Below are 15,763 nucleotides of genomic sequence, written 5' to 3' on the forward strand. Positions count from 1 at the left end.
CAAACAAACCTTTCCCGTCAGGATTCCATACCACACCCAGGAAAGAGGATTTACCCACTTGTATCTTAGCCTTGCTTTGTTTTAGATGTTTACACTATGACTAGGGATCACATTGCATTTAACTGATACCAGTGAGGGTTCATAAAAAGTGAATTTGATGCTCAATTTTGCAATACCGCTTCGCTGTGAGTAGTATGGATGACCAATAGGGTTTCTATTCATATAGGTGGTGTTAGTGATAGACAATTACTAACGTGTGTGTATATGCTGTATATGTTTAGACTATTGTTAGACACTCCTGAAAGTGATATATATAAAGCCAGAATGGTTCTTGTACAATTCATGTAAGGAAGTGTATGAGCACGTACTGCTGTACTATGAATGAGTAAGGTCCATAGGTGCGCATTTATTTTACTGATGGAGAATCAGTAATAAAGAATGTTTTTTTTCTTCTGGAACATTGTACACGAGTGCGTCTTTCCTTTTTGGGAATCTTTTATATATATATATCAAGTTAGGATGTAAGTATCGGTCAACAAGCTTAACCATTGAAACTACTGAAATGTAAAAGGTTAACCCACGTGCTCGTGTGCATTGTTTGGGTGCTACAGATTCTGCTGTGCTGTGCAGCTTCCTACTCTGGCCAGTCCAGGGAGCACACGAGCATGTGGGTTAACCTTGTACATTTCAGTAGTTTCAACGGTTAAGCTTGTTGTCCGATACTTACATCCTAACTTGCTGATGAGGTGAGCTGTCGGCTGCTGTGTGCTGCATGGCTGCAGCGTTCTTTCATCCCTTTTCCAGACCTGACCGCAGGGATATAATAAGCTTTCTTTCAATATAAGGTTTTGTGGGAGACTTATGCTACTTAGATTGTAAAATCAGATTCTAAAAACGAACTTTTTTTTTACTCTTTCTTTATGACTTGCGTTAAGGGACTAACATTGGGGTTAGTACATTTGAAAGGAGAAATTTTTAGAGGGAAAAAGATGTTGGTATTTTTTATTTTTAAACATGTTTAGTGAGACTTGTTAAATAAAAGTTTGAGGGCATTCGATCTTTAATGGCTCACTGCAGTGACTGATATTTGGTTTACTATTTTATGATTAAATGTAAGGTTTTGGCCGAATGTCGGGGGGATGGGGGAGGGGATGCAAGTTGTTCAGTTTGCCCAGTTTTGAAGAAATGCATTCCTTGGCCAGGGATTTATTCGGGAAGGGAAAACTTTACTCAGAAAAAAACCATGCAAGAAACATTTGTGCCAGAGACCTGTGGCACTTTGACTCAATTTTAGCTTTTTGAGACAAAACTCCCGCAGGACTCTCCGCAGAAGCTTTCCTTGAACAAGATTTTTCAATCTCTTCTGTTCCTGAAAGTTCAAGAAATTAAACTCTTAAGCAAAAAAGGTGCTTGATTTCAAGAGCATGGAAAGCACCTTACTGCCCCGTCTCTGCCAATCTTGTGTACTCTGTGACTTAGCTACGACTCCTTCTTCTAAAAGTGAATTTCCTAGGAGAATAACTCTCCAGACGCGCCTGGTGTTAGTAGCTTGCAAGTGATCTTGCAGGTTTTGCTGGAATGGAGTGTCACTTGATGGGGTTACCCCCCTTAATTTGTCACGTTCCAATAAAATATGTAACATTTGAGTTTAAGCAGCTTAGATGTGCAGTCGGAGGCATGAAATGCTTTGTGTAAAAGCAAAAACGTGGCTAAGGTGGCTTCTCTTTCAGTTTCTATTGGTTCAAGGTAGTTTAGTCCTGGGCACGGTTCCAGCACCGGACAGTACGTCGCCTGGCGCTTTGATTTCTTCCTCTGGTTTCGTTTCCCCTGCTAATTTTGGGGTTGACACATAATCGATTAATGTGCCCAGAAGGGTGAGACCTACTGGACCAAGCAAGAATAAGGTTTGTGAAGGCTCCAATCCACCAGCTGTAAAGGAGGAGCATTTTCCACAATGGCAGACGGAATTTAATGTGCAAAGTAAGCCACACTGTGGTCATATGATGCTAGGTTCCTTATTGGGAGTTACCTCCCAGGAGAAGGATCTGGGCATCACCATAGGCAATCCTTTCAAATCCTTGGCTCAGTGTGCTCTAGTGGTCAGAAAAGCAAACAATGTTAGGAATTATTAGGAAAGAAATGAAGATAATACAGCGAATGTTATAATACTTCAGTTTCACTCCATGGTGAGACCGTGCATCTTAAGAAAGATATAGTTGAACTGGAAAAGTTACACAGAAGGGCGACCATAATGATAAAGGGAATGGAACGGCTTCCCTGTGAGGAAAGGCTAAAGAGGTCAGGGCTGTTCAGCTTGGAGAAGAGACGGCTGAGGGGGGGATATAATTGGGATCTATAAAATCATGAGTAGAATAGAACAGATAAATGTGAGTTGGTTAGTGACTCTTTCAAATACAAAAACTGGGAGACACTCCATAAAGTTTGTAATAGCACGTTCAAAACAGATTGGAGAAAACTTTTTCATTCAGCACCCAGCTAAGCTCTGGAATTCATTGTCAGAGGATATGGTAAAGGCATTTAGCGTAGCTGGGTTTAAAAAGGATTTGGACGGGGGAGCGCCTCAGAGGGTCTGGCTGGAGGACTGTGACTTTGAGGGCCTAATTCCAAGCCCGATGATGTCGAGTTTTCTTCTATGGGCAGAAAATATAGATGTAGCCGGCTGTTTCCGAAGTAACGAGAAGGAAGCCTTTTTGTCTGTACATCAGGAGGCCTTGGCTGTTCCTTTTTCCTGAGAAACCCTTGTAAATGTGTTGTAAAATATTCTGGAGACAGAGGCCAGCATTTTTGCCCTGATCGCGAGACCCTCTGGGAATTAAACGGTGTTTAATTTATAGGGCACCGCATGCTATGACCTTTTCTTGTATCTGATCCTCTCCCATTGGTTTCTCCCCCGCGGTGTTGGATAACGAATACATTGCTGGTCATTTTTTCCTTTTTATGTTGATTTTAGTGTAACTTTTATCCTTAATAGTGTAAATGCCTTAGTTTCTGGACAAGTTGTTTGTGATGTTAAACTATAAAAGAAAGAAACAGGAAATGGGGGGGCACAGAGACCGCGTCAGAAACACTGAAGCAGGGTGGCGCATCAGAGAGCAAGTTCCTGCCTGCACTAAGACTTTAATCCTTGGGACGCGGCGTTGAACATTTGGAGTCAATTTGCTCTCTGCGAGTCTAGAGAGTTTGGAAGTAGATCATAACACGCGGGGATGGAAGAGAAGCTGATGAGGGAGGGGAGAGAATTTGGCCGAGTTTTCTGGTTGTGTGGATGTGACGAGAGGTCTCGGACTCGAGCGCGATTGATGCGGGAAACGCTCGGCTGAGAACTGCAAAAGCTGCCACGGAGCTCGGCACAGTCCAGCTCACGCAGACGGCGTCACAAAGCTTAAAGTCGTGTTCCCTGTCGTCCCCCCTCAGCTGCTGCAGATAGTGTGTCCCCGGTATCACTATTCAACTCATGGGGCCTCCTCCAGGCAGGAAGAGAGGACCCAGGAGCTGTGTCTGGGTTTTGTTGTTGCAGGGTCCCCTAAATTCCAAGTTGAGTTAACACATATACAGCTGGCAGCCGCGTTTCCGTCCCAGACTTGATAGTGGCCTCTAACCTGCAGCGGCTCGGCTGAAGATAAACCGGGAGCGAGGAGAAATGAGCAGTGTGGCTGCTTTTTCCTGTAGTGTTACGAGGAGACCGGGACCAGGATGGCACGCGAGGCGCTTGCGAGTCTGTCACGCGTGCTGTGGTGGAAAAGCCCTCGTGTGCATGCAGGCTCCGTTCTTTCTACTGGACGGCATTTACCAAACCGAGGTCTTTCTAGCAGAAAACACGTATCGGTTATCTGCCTGTCTTCAGTGCATAACCTAGCACTCGCATCAGAGGCTTGGTGCTGCCTTCAGCCATGTGGCACGCACATGCCAGCGCCTCGGGGCAGAAATGCTGTAATCGGGCTTTGCTTTTGGTCCTTTGTAAGCGAAAGGTCTTTGATCTGAGTGACTGGAAGCAGGAGGGTGGAAATGCTTCAGAGAAACCACATGAAAAAGTTCTTTGTTGCCTGAATTTTAGCCTCTGCACAGATGAACGTCCTCAGTTTTACAGAGGACAACAGGTTGCTCCTTGGGGAGCTGTTAAAATACCTTTTCTCGTGCGTGTGTGTGTGTGTGTGTGGGGTTGTGTGTGTGTGTGTGTGGTGAGCCGTCTCCTCCTGCTTATGTAAAGTGGCTAAAATCTCGGTTTTTCTTATTTTGAGAGAACTGCATCACTGTTAATGTTTATAGCAGTTTATCTTCCTTGTACAATGGATTTTTTTCTAATTAGGGGAAAAACTCTGTATTGGGAGGCAGCGGATAGATGGTTGTACATGAAAAAGGCAGAGCCTTCATAGCCTTCACAGCCATCTACATTTTTCATATTCTGCTGTCTGAAAAATACAAATCAAATTTCAGTAAAGCAGGAGTTTGATTCACTTCACTGATCTATACAACGTACCCTACACTTTCATCTTGGAAAACAATTATAGAAATATTCAGAAGTAATTAAGAATAAAAACAAACCCCAAAACTCTTGATTGCATAAGTCTTCACGCCCCTTGACTCAGTACTGGGTGGAAGCCCCTTCTTATTACAGCAGTAGCAGCCTTGAGTCATTAAGTAATTGCCTTCTTTACAGGGCAGGATGGTGAAGCTTTTGCCCGTTCTTCACGGCAGAAGAGCTGAATCTCTCTCAGGTTGGCTGGAGATCGTTTGTGAACTGCGATCCTCAAGGCTTGCCACAGATTCAGGTCTGGGCTTTGACTGGGCCTCTCGAGGACGTTCACTTTCTTCTTGCTGAGTCTCTCTCCATTGCTGCTTTTGCTCTGTGCTTGGGATCCTTGTCCTCCCCAGTCCCAGGTTTCCCTCCAGGTTCTGCCAGTGCTTCGCACCCTCCATCTTTTCCTCCATCTTCACAAGCATCCCCCAGCATAATGCTGCCCTGCTGGGCTTTCTGACTTATAGAAACATAGAAATGATGGCAGAAGAAGACCAAACGGCCCATCCAGTCTGCCCAGCAAGCTTCGCACTTTTTTTTTTTTTATACTTATCTGTTACTCTTGGCCTTAGTAACCTTTTGGTTCTATTTTCCCTTCCACCCCCACCATTAATGTAGAGAGCAGTGTTGGAACTGCATCTAAGTGAAATATCTAGCTTAATTAGGGGTAGTAACCGCCACAATAAGCAAGCTACACCCATGCTTGTTTACCCAGACTATGTAATTCAGTCCTTGTTGGTTGTTGTCTGTATATAGATCCACTTTTCTTCATTCCCCCTGCCGTTGAAGCAGAGACTTGGAGTAACATGGGGATAAAATAAGTGATCTGACAGCAAGGTATTTGGGTGCTTTATGCTAAATTTGTCAGCTGAATCCAACATTGTGGAACGACATGCATACAAGTGTAATATGGTCCGGTATCTTCTCACCCTCCTATGTTTAAAAAGGAAATGTCTATTTAAAACATGGGCTGGAAAGAGCACCTCTTAGCAAGGGTTTGCTATAGTACAATCTGATGCTGTAACAGGGACTGGACTGGACCAGACTTAGGTTGGGGGCACGATTTAAGGTCCTGGGGGGCTTCTGTAAATCCATAGATTGCCAGCTTTGGCTGCTCTTCATTTGGCAATTGGATGTTAGGGATCTTTCTCAGAGATGTTTTGTTCCTTCCTTTGGCCAGATCTGGGTCGCTCTCGGGAACTGCAGTACGTTTATGTGGATAACAACATTCACCTGAAAGGCCTTCCTTCCTATCTCTATAACAAAGTGATTGGCTGCAGCGGGTAAGAGATCTCTCCTAGTATTGCATGCACCACCCTCAGCTCGTCCCCTCGCATGCACACCTCAGGCTGGATTGTACTGTATTGTTAATAGAAGGAAACCTGCTGCAAAACCTCCCCGAGTATTATCAGCGGCACAGTGAAGGACTAGGAGGAAAATTAATAGTAAAGCAACTCCAGTCCTCAGGAGCCACAAACAGGCCTGGTTTTTAGGATATCCACTGCCTCCGTTTTATGCAAATCTCTCTTGCATGTTCATTGTGGATATCCTAAAAAACCAGGCCTGTTTGTGGAGTTGGGCATCCCTGATCTATACAAAGTAGTGATGATGATGTGTTTATTATTACCCATGACTTACATAGGTCTTGGATTTTTCATGAGGGCAGGAAGGGTAAGAGAGCTGGCACTCCTGTGACACACACAGCCATCCCAGCCTTGATCCGCCAGGCAATGTCACAAACCCCAGTGAGATCAGCTTGGAATAAAAAAAAATTCCTAGCAACACACGTTTTAATTTGTTTGTAATCTGCCAAAAAATGAGACAAGCCATGGTAAAAATGCTGGATTCTTGGCAGGAGTCTGGGGTTCGTAGTAAGAGGGTTTTATTGTCCCACAGAAGTACTGGCAGTATTTTTTGTTCGACTGAGTAACTACTATGAATTTTTGTTACAAATACTGAATCCAGCTATGGATTAGTTCTTTCTGATGTTCACTTACATGTCCAGGTGTGCAGCAAATTTTAAGTGCAATTTAAAGACAGTCAAACTTGCGTATCATTCACTGGATCACTTCCTAGTGACTCAAAGCTGGGAAACATTTCAGATTAATAAACAAAACATTTTTTAAGCAGGAAAGGGATGCGTTTCCAGAGCTCGAACTAACTAGTTTCATAGAACAGACTATAATTTAGCCATGGCTATGCTTTCCTCAGCTTTTAAAGAACTCCTGTTTCAACCTACTGGTGGAAACATGCTTCTGAGCATTGCAGAGTTAAGAACTGCAGATTACCTGATTGTAATGATATTTTGCTGGTAGTTGGGGTACGAGACCATTCTGTTAAAGAAAACGTTACCCAGCTGATTATCTAGAATACTTTTGACAACCTGCTTACCATGGAAGAATGTATGACTTAAAACATCAAGTTAATTTCACCATGCACGGTGTAGGCTGATATGGGCAGAGAAATAAATCCATTTTACTTTATTTTTATATCATCATAATAGTATTTAGACAAACAAAATGTACATTTCTAAATAAAAGCGGTACATAAACCAGAAAATCCATAAAGTACAAAGTTAAACACACAAGAGCCACATTACATAATATAAATGTATCCAAGACCACAATAGGAAAGAATAAGAATAGTAAAAGCTGAGAGTTAAAATTATGTAATCTCTTACCATGCACAATAAAAGGGAAAAGCCTAAATTTGATTCCTTAAATGTATTTTCTGAGTGTAACCAGTGCATCTATTTATTATTTACAGAAATGTATATTCTGCCTATTAAGTACAATTATTAAACAATAGTCAAACTAGAATTACATTAAATTAGACATTAAAACATTACAGACATCTTAAAATGAACATATATTTAAGTTACAAGTGAAAAATCAATCACAATTGGTAAAAGCCTCAAGCAACAAGTAAGTTGTTTTTTTTGTTTTTTGTTTTTTTTTTGTTTGTTTGGTGTTTTTTTTGTTTGTTTTTTTTTAAGTTTCCTAAAACTTTGTAGTAATAAATCTTGTGGCTAGATAAGGGAAGACTATTCCATTCCATAGGCTAGGTGCTGCAAAAGAGACAGCATGTCGACAGATCTCTCTTAATCTGATTTTGTTCGTACTGGAATGGAATTTTAACGTTTAAAGAATTGTTTGAATGTGATTGACAAAACCATGTGACGATCTATCAAACTTTCATTGTAACTTTAGGCCTAATTAATCTGGCCACTGATTGACTAGCGCTGATGTTCCGTTTCCTAATAATTTTGTAATAGCACCGATTTAACTTTAGGGCTCCTTAGCATCTGACATCTATTAAAAACCTTTGCCAAACAATTAAATTTGCTGTGTAAATAAAGATTAATGCTGAGTATTCCTTTGTTCAGCTCAGTGTTTGAACAAATTAACAAATCCTTCCAATGATAAATACTGTGGAAATAATTTCAGACTAATTTTTCCATGAGAAACTAGCAATAAAATGGATTTCAAGCTCTTTATTATAGAAGGAAAAACAGAGTTAATCAAAAGCCTTTGGCACAAAAGGAGTGTAAAGAGCACCCTTCTAGACAGACTAAACGTTGCCAAGCCTAAAGCAGACTTTTTGCAGTATTACTTGTTTTTCATATGGTGAACTGAGAAAGCATCTTTACTCTTCTGCCTTGGCTTCTCGTGATGCCACTGTCTGCTGAATCTGTGTTGCTTCACAAGCATCTGTTTGAAGGAATGAAATCCCATTTCCCCCACTGACACTCCTTGGGACCTTGGGCAAATCATTTCATCTCCCCGACTTAGATCATAACCTTTTGGGGGCAGGGACTTATTGGATTTGAATTCTTAAAAAAAAAAAAGTGGCTAAACATACAAATGTTGGGATCAGGTGCATGGAGAGATGGATACTCTGCAGATCAGTTTCTTGGTTCCCAGATCATTGTATAAAAATGCTGTTTGGTACAGCAAGACCATCCTCTAATAAGTGCTGCTGGTGGTAGTATTTATCTGCCAGATCGTGACTTGCCTCTCGTTCTGGAGTCCAGTTTTAATTTTGCCATGAGGAGGCAGTACTGCTGCTCTGATATGCATATACCCTGTTATTTTCATTCTTGCTAACAATTTTGCAATGCCTCGTTTCTCTCCAGCTGCGGCTCTCCTATTCACATTTCAGAGATGAAGCTGCTCTCCTTCTCATCTGGACAATTAAGTGTTTTTCTCCCAGCTGAGGTAAAATCCATAGGGACTGCGGTGGATTCTGTCTTGCCTTTGCAAGAGCTAACCATGAGGACGCTGTACAATGCATTCAGCAGGTTTTTAAAAGGTAATTCAGACTTTTGCTTTATATGTGCAACCCCAAGGAAATGCTTGCAAAAGGATGAACCTTGGCATTTATGTTTTGCCAGGGTGTTCCTGCTGTAGCGATGGAAGAGACAAGTGACGTTTGAACGGTGTTCACTCCTCTCCTGTCACTGCATGGCTAGTTTTGGGGAGCGGGGGTGATCAGGGCTTTCGGTAAAAGCCATGTCCTTTCCTGTCCTAGTGGTAATGGAGGGACGGGGGAGGTTTCATTCTTTTACAGCCTTTTACAAAGGTATTCATGACCGAACAGGTTTCATATACTACTAAGCAGAATTCTTTCTTCACTTAGATTATTTACTAGCTGCATTTTTACATGCATTGTACACTGAGCAGTGTTTGATCTTGTTAAAACACGAGAAAAATTATATACAATAAAACAGTTTTCTTTAGTAGTGTTTCCAAAGGCTTTTCACAGTTGGAAAAACAACAAATAAAAAAAAAGTATATTTGCTGAATATGTGTATGTTCTGTGCGGGAAGTTGAATGGTATTTGGTGTTAAAATTAAGAAGTACACTTTCCTAGTGTACATTTATATTGGAATAATAATTTGTATTCGTGTATCCTGTTTTTATTTAAAACTATTTATCCCTTGTCTTATCCACAGTTCAAAGCGAGTTCAATTAAAGCAGTCGGTAGTTGAATACAGACCAACATAAAACAATATAATGAAGAGTCCCTGTTGAATTTAAAAAGAGATTTCTTGAGGTCCCTGTGAAAGGGCGTGAGGCAGTGCTAGGGAAATGGAGAAACCGTGTCCCCCGTCCCCCCGAGGCAGCGCGTGCCCCTGCACGGAGGGCAGACCGGGCCGGCCTGGTGCTGCGCACTTTGCTGGGAAGGAACCTGGGTTCGATTCCTGGCTCCGGTCTTTTGCTCCCTGGGATGCCGCGGAGGCCACCGCTGGCCCTTAGGCTACGCCCCGCACCTGATTTAGCAAATCACCACCGCCTGCTTCTGATTCATCTGGAAGCACAAAGGAGCAGGAAGAAAAAAAAAAAAAGTGAATTGCAAATAAAGGGAATGAGAGCAGTTGCTTGCAAACCAAGCCCCTGTTTTAGCGTTGCCTCCAGTTCAAACGATGGCCCAGAGGCTCCATCTGCTCGTACGTCACTTTCTCCACACAAGCGACCAAAGGTTTGGGAGCGACATTTAGTGTTTTTGCAGCTTGTGTTCATTTGAAAAGATTTTGCGGAGTTAATTATGCTGTGATAGATCACAAAATAGTATCTGTGCTATGTGTCAAAATCCAGAAGTATATGCAGCCCCCAAAAGGGACCGTCCCATTATAACTGGGGGGGATACCAAGAAGAGACTTTTCAATTACTCATAAGCTACAGCACCAAATGTGCATGCAGACAGAAACGGGTCCTCATTAAACAGGTTTAACATTTTAAATAAAAAGGAAGTGTCAGAGTCTGGGTCCTAGCGGCCTATAGCGCATAAAAACGCACTGCTGGCAATTACTCCCAAAAATGTGATAGTAACAAGGTAACAGGCTGCCCAATAGTTTTTCTTTCATCTTCCATATCAGCAAGAAAGAAGCAGACAAATGCATTAAGGCATGTTTTAATGTCTGATAAAAGCGATATTTGAAGAAATATTGACTTATCGAGTACTGTTGTTGTGTTTTTGTTTTTTTAGATTTGAACTTCCGGTCTCCAATTTCATTACCCAGAAGCCTCTTGGAGCTTCTGCTGTGCCCGCTGGGCCACTGTCACCGCTGCAGCCAGCCCATGTTCACCATCGTCTACCCCAAGCTCTTTCCCCTGAGAGAGACGCCGATGGCGGGGCTGCACCAAGGGTAAGGGGGGGCCCATACCCCGGAACTGTACTGCAGCAGAAACCGGCGGCTGCCCTCTTGTGCTAGGAGCCAAGAGAGCTGCTGCGCGGCTTCCGCCGGGGTCTGATGGAATCGAACTTCTCTGTGGGCTGTGAAGCAGTAGAAAAGAGCTTTACCTTCAGTAAAATAAATTGGAACGTTATGGCCATTCAGAAAATGCTTTGTAATTAGAAAAATCATCGTAACGGGGTTCTTTATTTAGTTCTTGTAAAAGTCTTGAGTTGCTTTTCTAACGCCAGCCATTCCTTTTTTTTTTTTTTTTTTTTTTGAAAAGTTAAACCCAGCAGTTTCCTCCTGCTCCTCTGTTGGCTTTCAGATCATTTAGAACCAGGAATGGGATCCGGTGCGTGAGCCTTTATTCACAGCTACGCAGGGACATTTCCCCCCTTATTTTATATCTCCTCCCAGCTTACTTTATTCCGGTCATGGCAGTGACCTTCCTGAGCTGGAGGCCGTGCACCAGTGCTCCTTATAGAGTCCTCCTCTTCCCAGTCAGGCCACCATTTTTCCCTCTAACACTGTAATGACTGCTGTGACAGCTTGAAAGGTTTTGGGTTCCCAAGAGTTTTACGATTTAAAGTGGAAATCTCTAGCAAAGGTGCTCGCATACCACCAAGCTTTTAAAATCTCGTTTCAATTTTCCGCTTCCTGGTTTTCATTTTCCCATCCTGACAGGTGCTGTGGACTCACAAAAATGCAAGTGAAGCAACGTTTCATTTCATTTTTCATTTATAGACTACTTTTCACAGAAAAAACCCTTTTCAAAGCGGTATAGAACAAATCGTTGAACATAGACTAAATAACCGCATGAAAAGCAGCAGCATGCCGCCATGTGAAAAGGGTTGGGAGCTCGGCACTTCTGCTTCCAGTCCCCCTCCCGCCCACCCAACCTGATAGTCCACTTTCCCAGGGGGACAGCTCTGTGGGTTCCCTTGCTAACGAAAGACTTAGGACAGTGGCTTCCAAACCTGTCCTGGTGTCCCTGCAGCCGGTCAGGCTTCCCAGATAATCTGCAATGAATATGCATGAGGTATAATTGCATACATTGGGGCTCCGGTCCAAAAGGAAGGAAAATCCAGCATCTGCATTTGATATAAAACTACTTTTGAACACGCAAGGCGTGACAATGTTTGCTTGTAGCGCATGCATAAACCCACAAGCTCTCTTCGGATCGCTCACTGCTGTACACATGGAAAGCAACCTGCTAAGGCCTGATTTTCTTCTCCATGGGCTAGGGTGTCAGGACAAATCACAAAGAGATGTTTTATTTGTATTCAGCAATAATTAATTATCCTTTTGATTCCAGGAGGAATTAAAAAAAAAAAAAAAAAAAATTTAATGAAAGTGGATTATTCTGGATGGCTCTTCATTCACTCTTACTGTGCTACTATCTATTTGGGTCTGTTAGTAATGGGACAATATCAGATGAGGGGAGGGGAGAGGAGAGGTGGGAGAGGGAGTGCCAGCCATTGCTAAAACGGAGAGAGCTGTTGGCCTGTATGATGCAGTGGGAGGGCTGCATGTGAGGGGAAATCCTGGTGAATTGCCGATGCAGGGACCGGTTCTCGTTAACGGGAAGCTCACAGGAGCAGGAGGAAACAACAAAAAAGAGCTTTTTATTCAGCAGTTTTCAAAGATGGTTCCAATATTGTTTCAGTTGACTTAAAACCACACACCTGGCTTTGAAAAATAGTAAGGATTTGAGATGAAAAGTATTTTTCTACTGTTTTGCAAAACTTATTTTAGAAGTGTTTCTTTTTATATATATATATATATGTAGTTTGTCTTGTGTTTTTTGACTGCGCAGGTTACATAATGAAACGTTTTCTGCAGCTTGGAAAGTGTACCGAGTTGGACCAAACAGAATGTCACTTATTTATTTGTGAAGTGTAAACTTGCAACGCCTTTTTAAAAGCAAAAGAAACAAAATCTCAGGTTGCTTTAATTGTGTGATGAATCTTAGGGAAGATGTGAACTCATTTTGTCACGTCTGTGCACTTCTTTAATCTAGAGCTGCTCCTCCTTTCCCTTCACGAGTCTGTTTTAGCTGGGACTGGAGTGGTGTTCTCAGAACAAAACACACAGCAGAGTCCAGTTAGGTCCACACCCTGGGGTGCTGAAAGCCTCTTCCCTCGGCAGCTATTTCTCTTGCAGTTGTAAAGGATAAATTTCTCTAGCAAGGTGAACAAATCCTGATTGGAGTTTAAACTGGAAGTGATTTGGTGCTTTTCTGTGAAAAGAAAGAAGCCCAGCTAGAGCCGGCCCGGAGGCAGAAGGACCTGATTTACAGCCCCAGAGAGGAGACGGAGCCTTGCAAGCCCAACGCGGGCTTGCAAGGCTCCAGAGGAGCTCCAGAGGGAGCTGCGTTCAGTAGCCGCTGGCTGATTGAGCTGAGCTGAGGGAAGGCTTTGGGTGCCGGTTCTGACCGAGCAGAAGGGATGTAACTTAATAAATCAAAACCCACTTGTACATCTGAACTTTCGCAGCAGACGGAAATATGCTGAGGCGTTATTTTGAAGGAATCTTTTCCTCTCAGATCTATTTAATAGAAAATAATTGTGGTCCCACACCAAAAAAAAACCTCATTCATTGATTTTGGCTTAAATCCAGTTTTGGTTTCAAAATTTTTCTTTTTTTTTTTAATACTAATTTTTACAATTCCAAGAGCTTTTTGAGGTGTGGCTTTTTTTTTAAATTTTGGTCTGACAATTTCCTGCTGCTCGCTTGGCCCTCCAGCTCAATTGAACCCAGGGCTGGGATCTGTTGTCCTGATTAACTGTCCCAAGGATTCCCCCTACCCATATTTTATGTCTCCTCCCCCCCTCAGCTCACCCATCGCAGTGACTGTTCTGGGCCTGAAGCCACAAACGGCAGCTGCCTCTAGAATCCGGCCACTGTGTGTCCCTCTCTCCCTCCCCACCCCAGGGGCTGAGAGCGCCTGCTCCGCAGCAGGCCTGGCTGGGCTTCTCTTCCCTGAATCATACTTTGCTGCTCTGCATGGCAGTGCACAGCACCGTCATTGGGCCGGCATTTAAAATTCAGAGTTTTTTGATAAACAAGCTTTTTTTTTTTTTTTTTTGCTTTAACATAACATTAGATTTTTACTCCAATAAAAGCTGGATTATGCTTTCTATAACCAGGTATGCTGGGAGCAGGCAGTCCCTAAGGTTTCTCTTGCAGCTCTGCGGATGCTTTGCTGCCCTTACTAAGGCCCCTCTTCTCTTTGCTTTGAGCAGAGACCGATGAAATGGATCTGAAGCTGCCAAACTCATTTTACTTTGTGATCTTGGCAGCATTTGACTCTCTGCTTCTAGAGCTGAATAAGTGAGCCAAGCAGCGATCCTTTCTGTAAAGAGCTTTGCATGGCACTTGGTGCTCACTCTCTGAAGGCGTTGAACATGTTGCGTGGTCCTTGTTTGCCAACATCCACCCTGTGGCCCCCCTCAGTTTTCCCGAGTGCCCCGTTTGTAGTACCGTAGCTTAAATAGACCTCCAAGCTGCTAACCTTGACCACCTGCAGTACGTCACTTCTCCTTTCCATCTTAACTGGGAACTTGTGGGCAAATTAGCCGTCCCACTGCTCTGTGCAAGTCACCTTTGTCAGCTCCACTGAGCTTTACTGTTGCATGCAAAGGATCAAATAAGTTTCCATACCTTTGTCCAACACCCAAACCCCTTCCCACCCACCTCCACACCCTTTTTTTTGTTTTTATCCTGCGGTTCTCCCACTGCCATCTATATTTGTGCCAAGTCTATCAATGTTTTGATTACTACCATACTCTTCCAGACATTAAGGCCCTCTCCGTAAAGAAGCATTTCCTTCTGTCCTTAACCATTGTGAAGCCACCATAAAGTTCCTGTCTAGAATGGATTATTTCTTAGTGTCCAGTCAGATGAATCCAGGACAAGTGGGTTATGCACCTCTACCAGCAGATGGAGACGGAGCAAATTGAAGTCGCAGTTTATTAACTCCTGCTTTAAGAAGTGGGGACAGGGAAAAGAGCGCACCCCAAGGCAGTTTCTTGCTCTGCTTGGGCAGTGGCTCTGGTATCCTACCATGTGAGCAGGCTCAGCCTTGTTACCATTTTATAAGTGTGGGGCATGGATCACACTGTTAATCACCATTGCTAAATTTCTGAAGTAGGAGGCCATGTTGCATCTTAAAAAAAGAAGAGTTTCAACAACCCTTCTCTATTATCTTAATGTAAAACAGGTCCGAGGTGGAACGACCTTTCTAAAGGCGAGTTTATCTGTGTGCTGTAGCGCTTCAGAACGTAACGCCAACCCAAAGCATGCGTTCGACCTCCTTTAATGTGCCTAATTCCCACTGTGGAAGAGGGGCCAACCAGCTGCAGCCTGAACTGACAGGCCTGTTTTTCTTTCTCTCTTTCTCTCCAGGAGGACGGCTGTCAGTTTTGTAGCATACTGCTGCTCTACCCAGTGCCTGCAGACTTTTGACCTCCTGAGTTGATAAACACTTGAGAAGCTACTCGGGAGCCCCGCTAGTTTAGCCGGCACAGCCCCCTGGTACTGGAATAATGCTGTGTGCCAGAGCAACAGAAGCATCCAGATAGGAACACTAACTCGTCTGGTCAGGCTTGGATGAACTACAAACGGTTCTGTGAATGTGGCGGTCAGACCTGAAGCTGTATTGCTACCACCACAGTCTACGCCAGCGAGCATCGAGTTATGTCGCTTCTATTGACGTCTTCTGCAGACAGGACTGAGTCTGTGTTGTACCTCATTTACGTTTTACTACATAAAGCAGTTTTCACATCCTCACTACTGTGTAATATAATGGCTATGTTGTTTTGATCAACTGATTCCCTGGTTCACAGGGAAACTGACTAGATAGTTCTTTAATTACGGCTAATCAAAACGTGTTCTTAGTCTGCAGAAATTCTTCCCGTCCTGTGTTCTGTTTTTCGACCCAGCAGTTTCTTAATATGCAACTCCCTGAGACATGTTTCCTCTGTTCTATGTTCTCTTCCCTAACTTGCTTTCGTCCAGTCATTGTAGGCTGGGCACCAGGACTCCGT

General features: G+C 43.2%; 1 protein-coding gene across 5 annotated transcripts in view; it reads left to right on the top strand.

Annotated features, from left to right (window-relative positions):
- Positions 1–15,506, top strand: part of LRRC28 (leucine rich repeat containing 28) — a 64,835-nt gene extending 49,329 nt beyond the window's left edge. For all 5 annotated transcript variants that reach the window (XM_029574589.1, XM_029574588.1, XM_029574586.1 and 2 more), the window contains 4 exons: positions 5,718–5,820; positions 8,673–8,848; positions 10,526–10,685; positions 15,123–15,506. In XM_029574589.1, coding sequence (XP_029430449.1) covers positions 5,718–5,820; positions 8,673–8,848; positions 10,526–10,685; positions 15,123–15,195 — 512 coding nt within the window. In that variant the 3' untranslated portion in view covers positions 15,196–15,506. The remainder of the gene's footprint in view (positions 1–5,717; positions 5,821–8,672; positions 8,849–10,525; positions 10,686–15,122) is intronic.
- Positions 15,507–15,763: the final 257 nt, after the last annotated feature.

Source organism: Rhinatrema bivittatum, chromosome 13 (assembly GCF_901001135.1).
Source record: "Rhinatrema bivittatum chromosome 13, aRhiBiv1.1, whole genome shotgun sequence".
NCBI lineage: Eukaryota > Metazoa > Chordata > Amphibia > Gymnophiona > Rhinatrematidae > Rhinatrema > Rhinatrema bivittatum.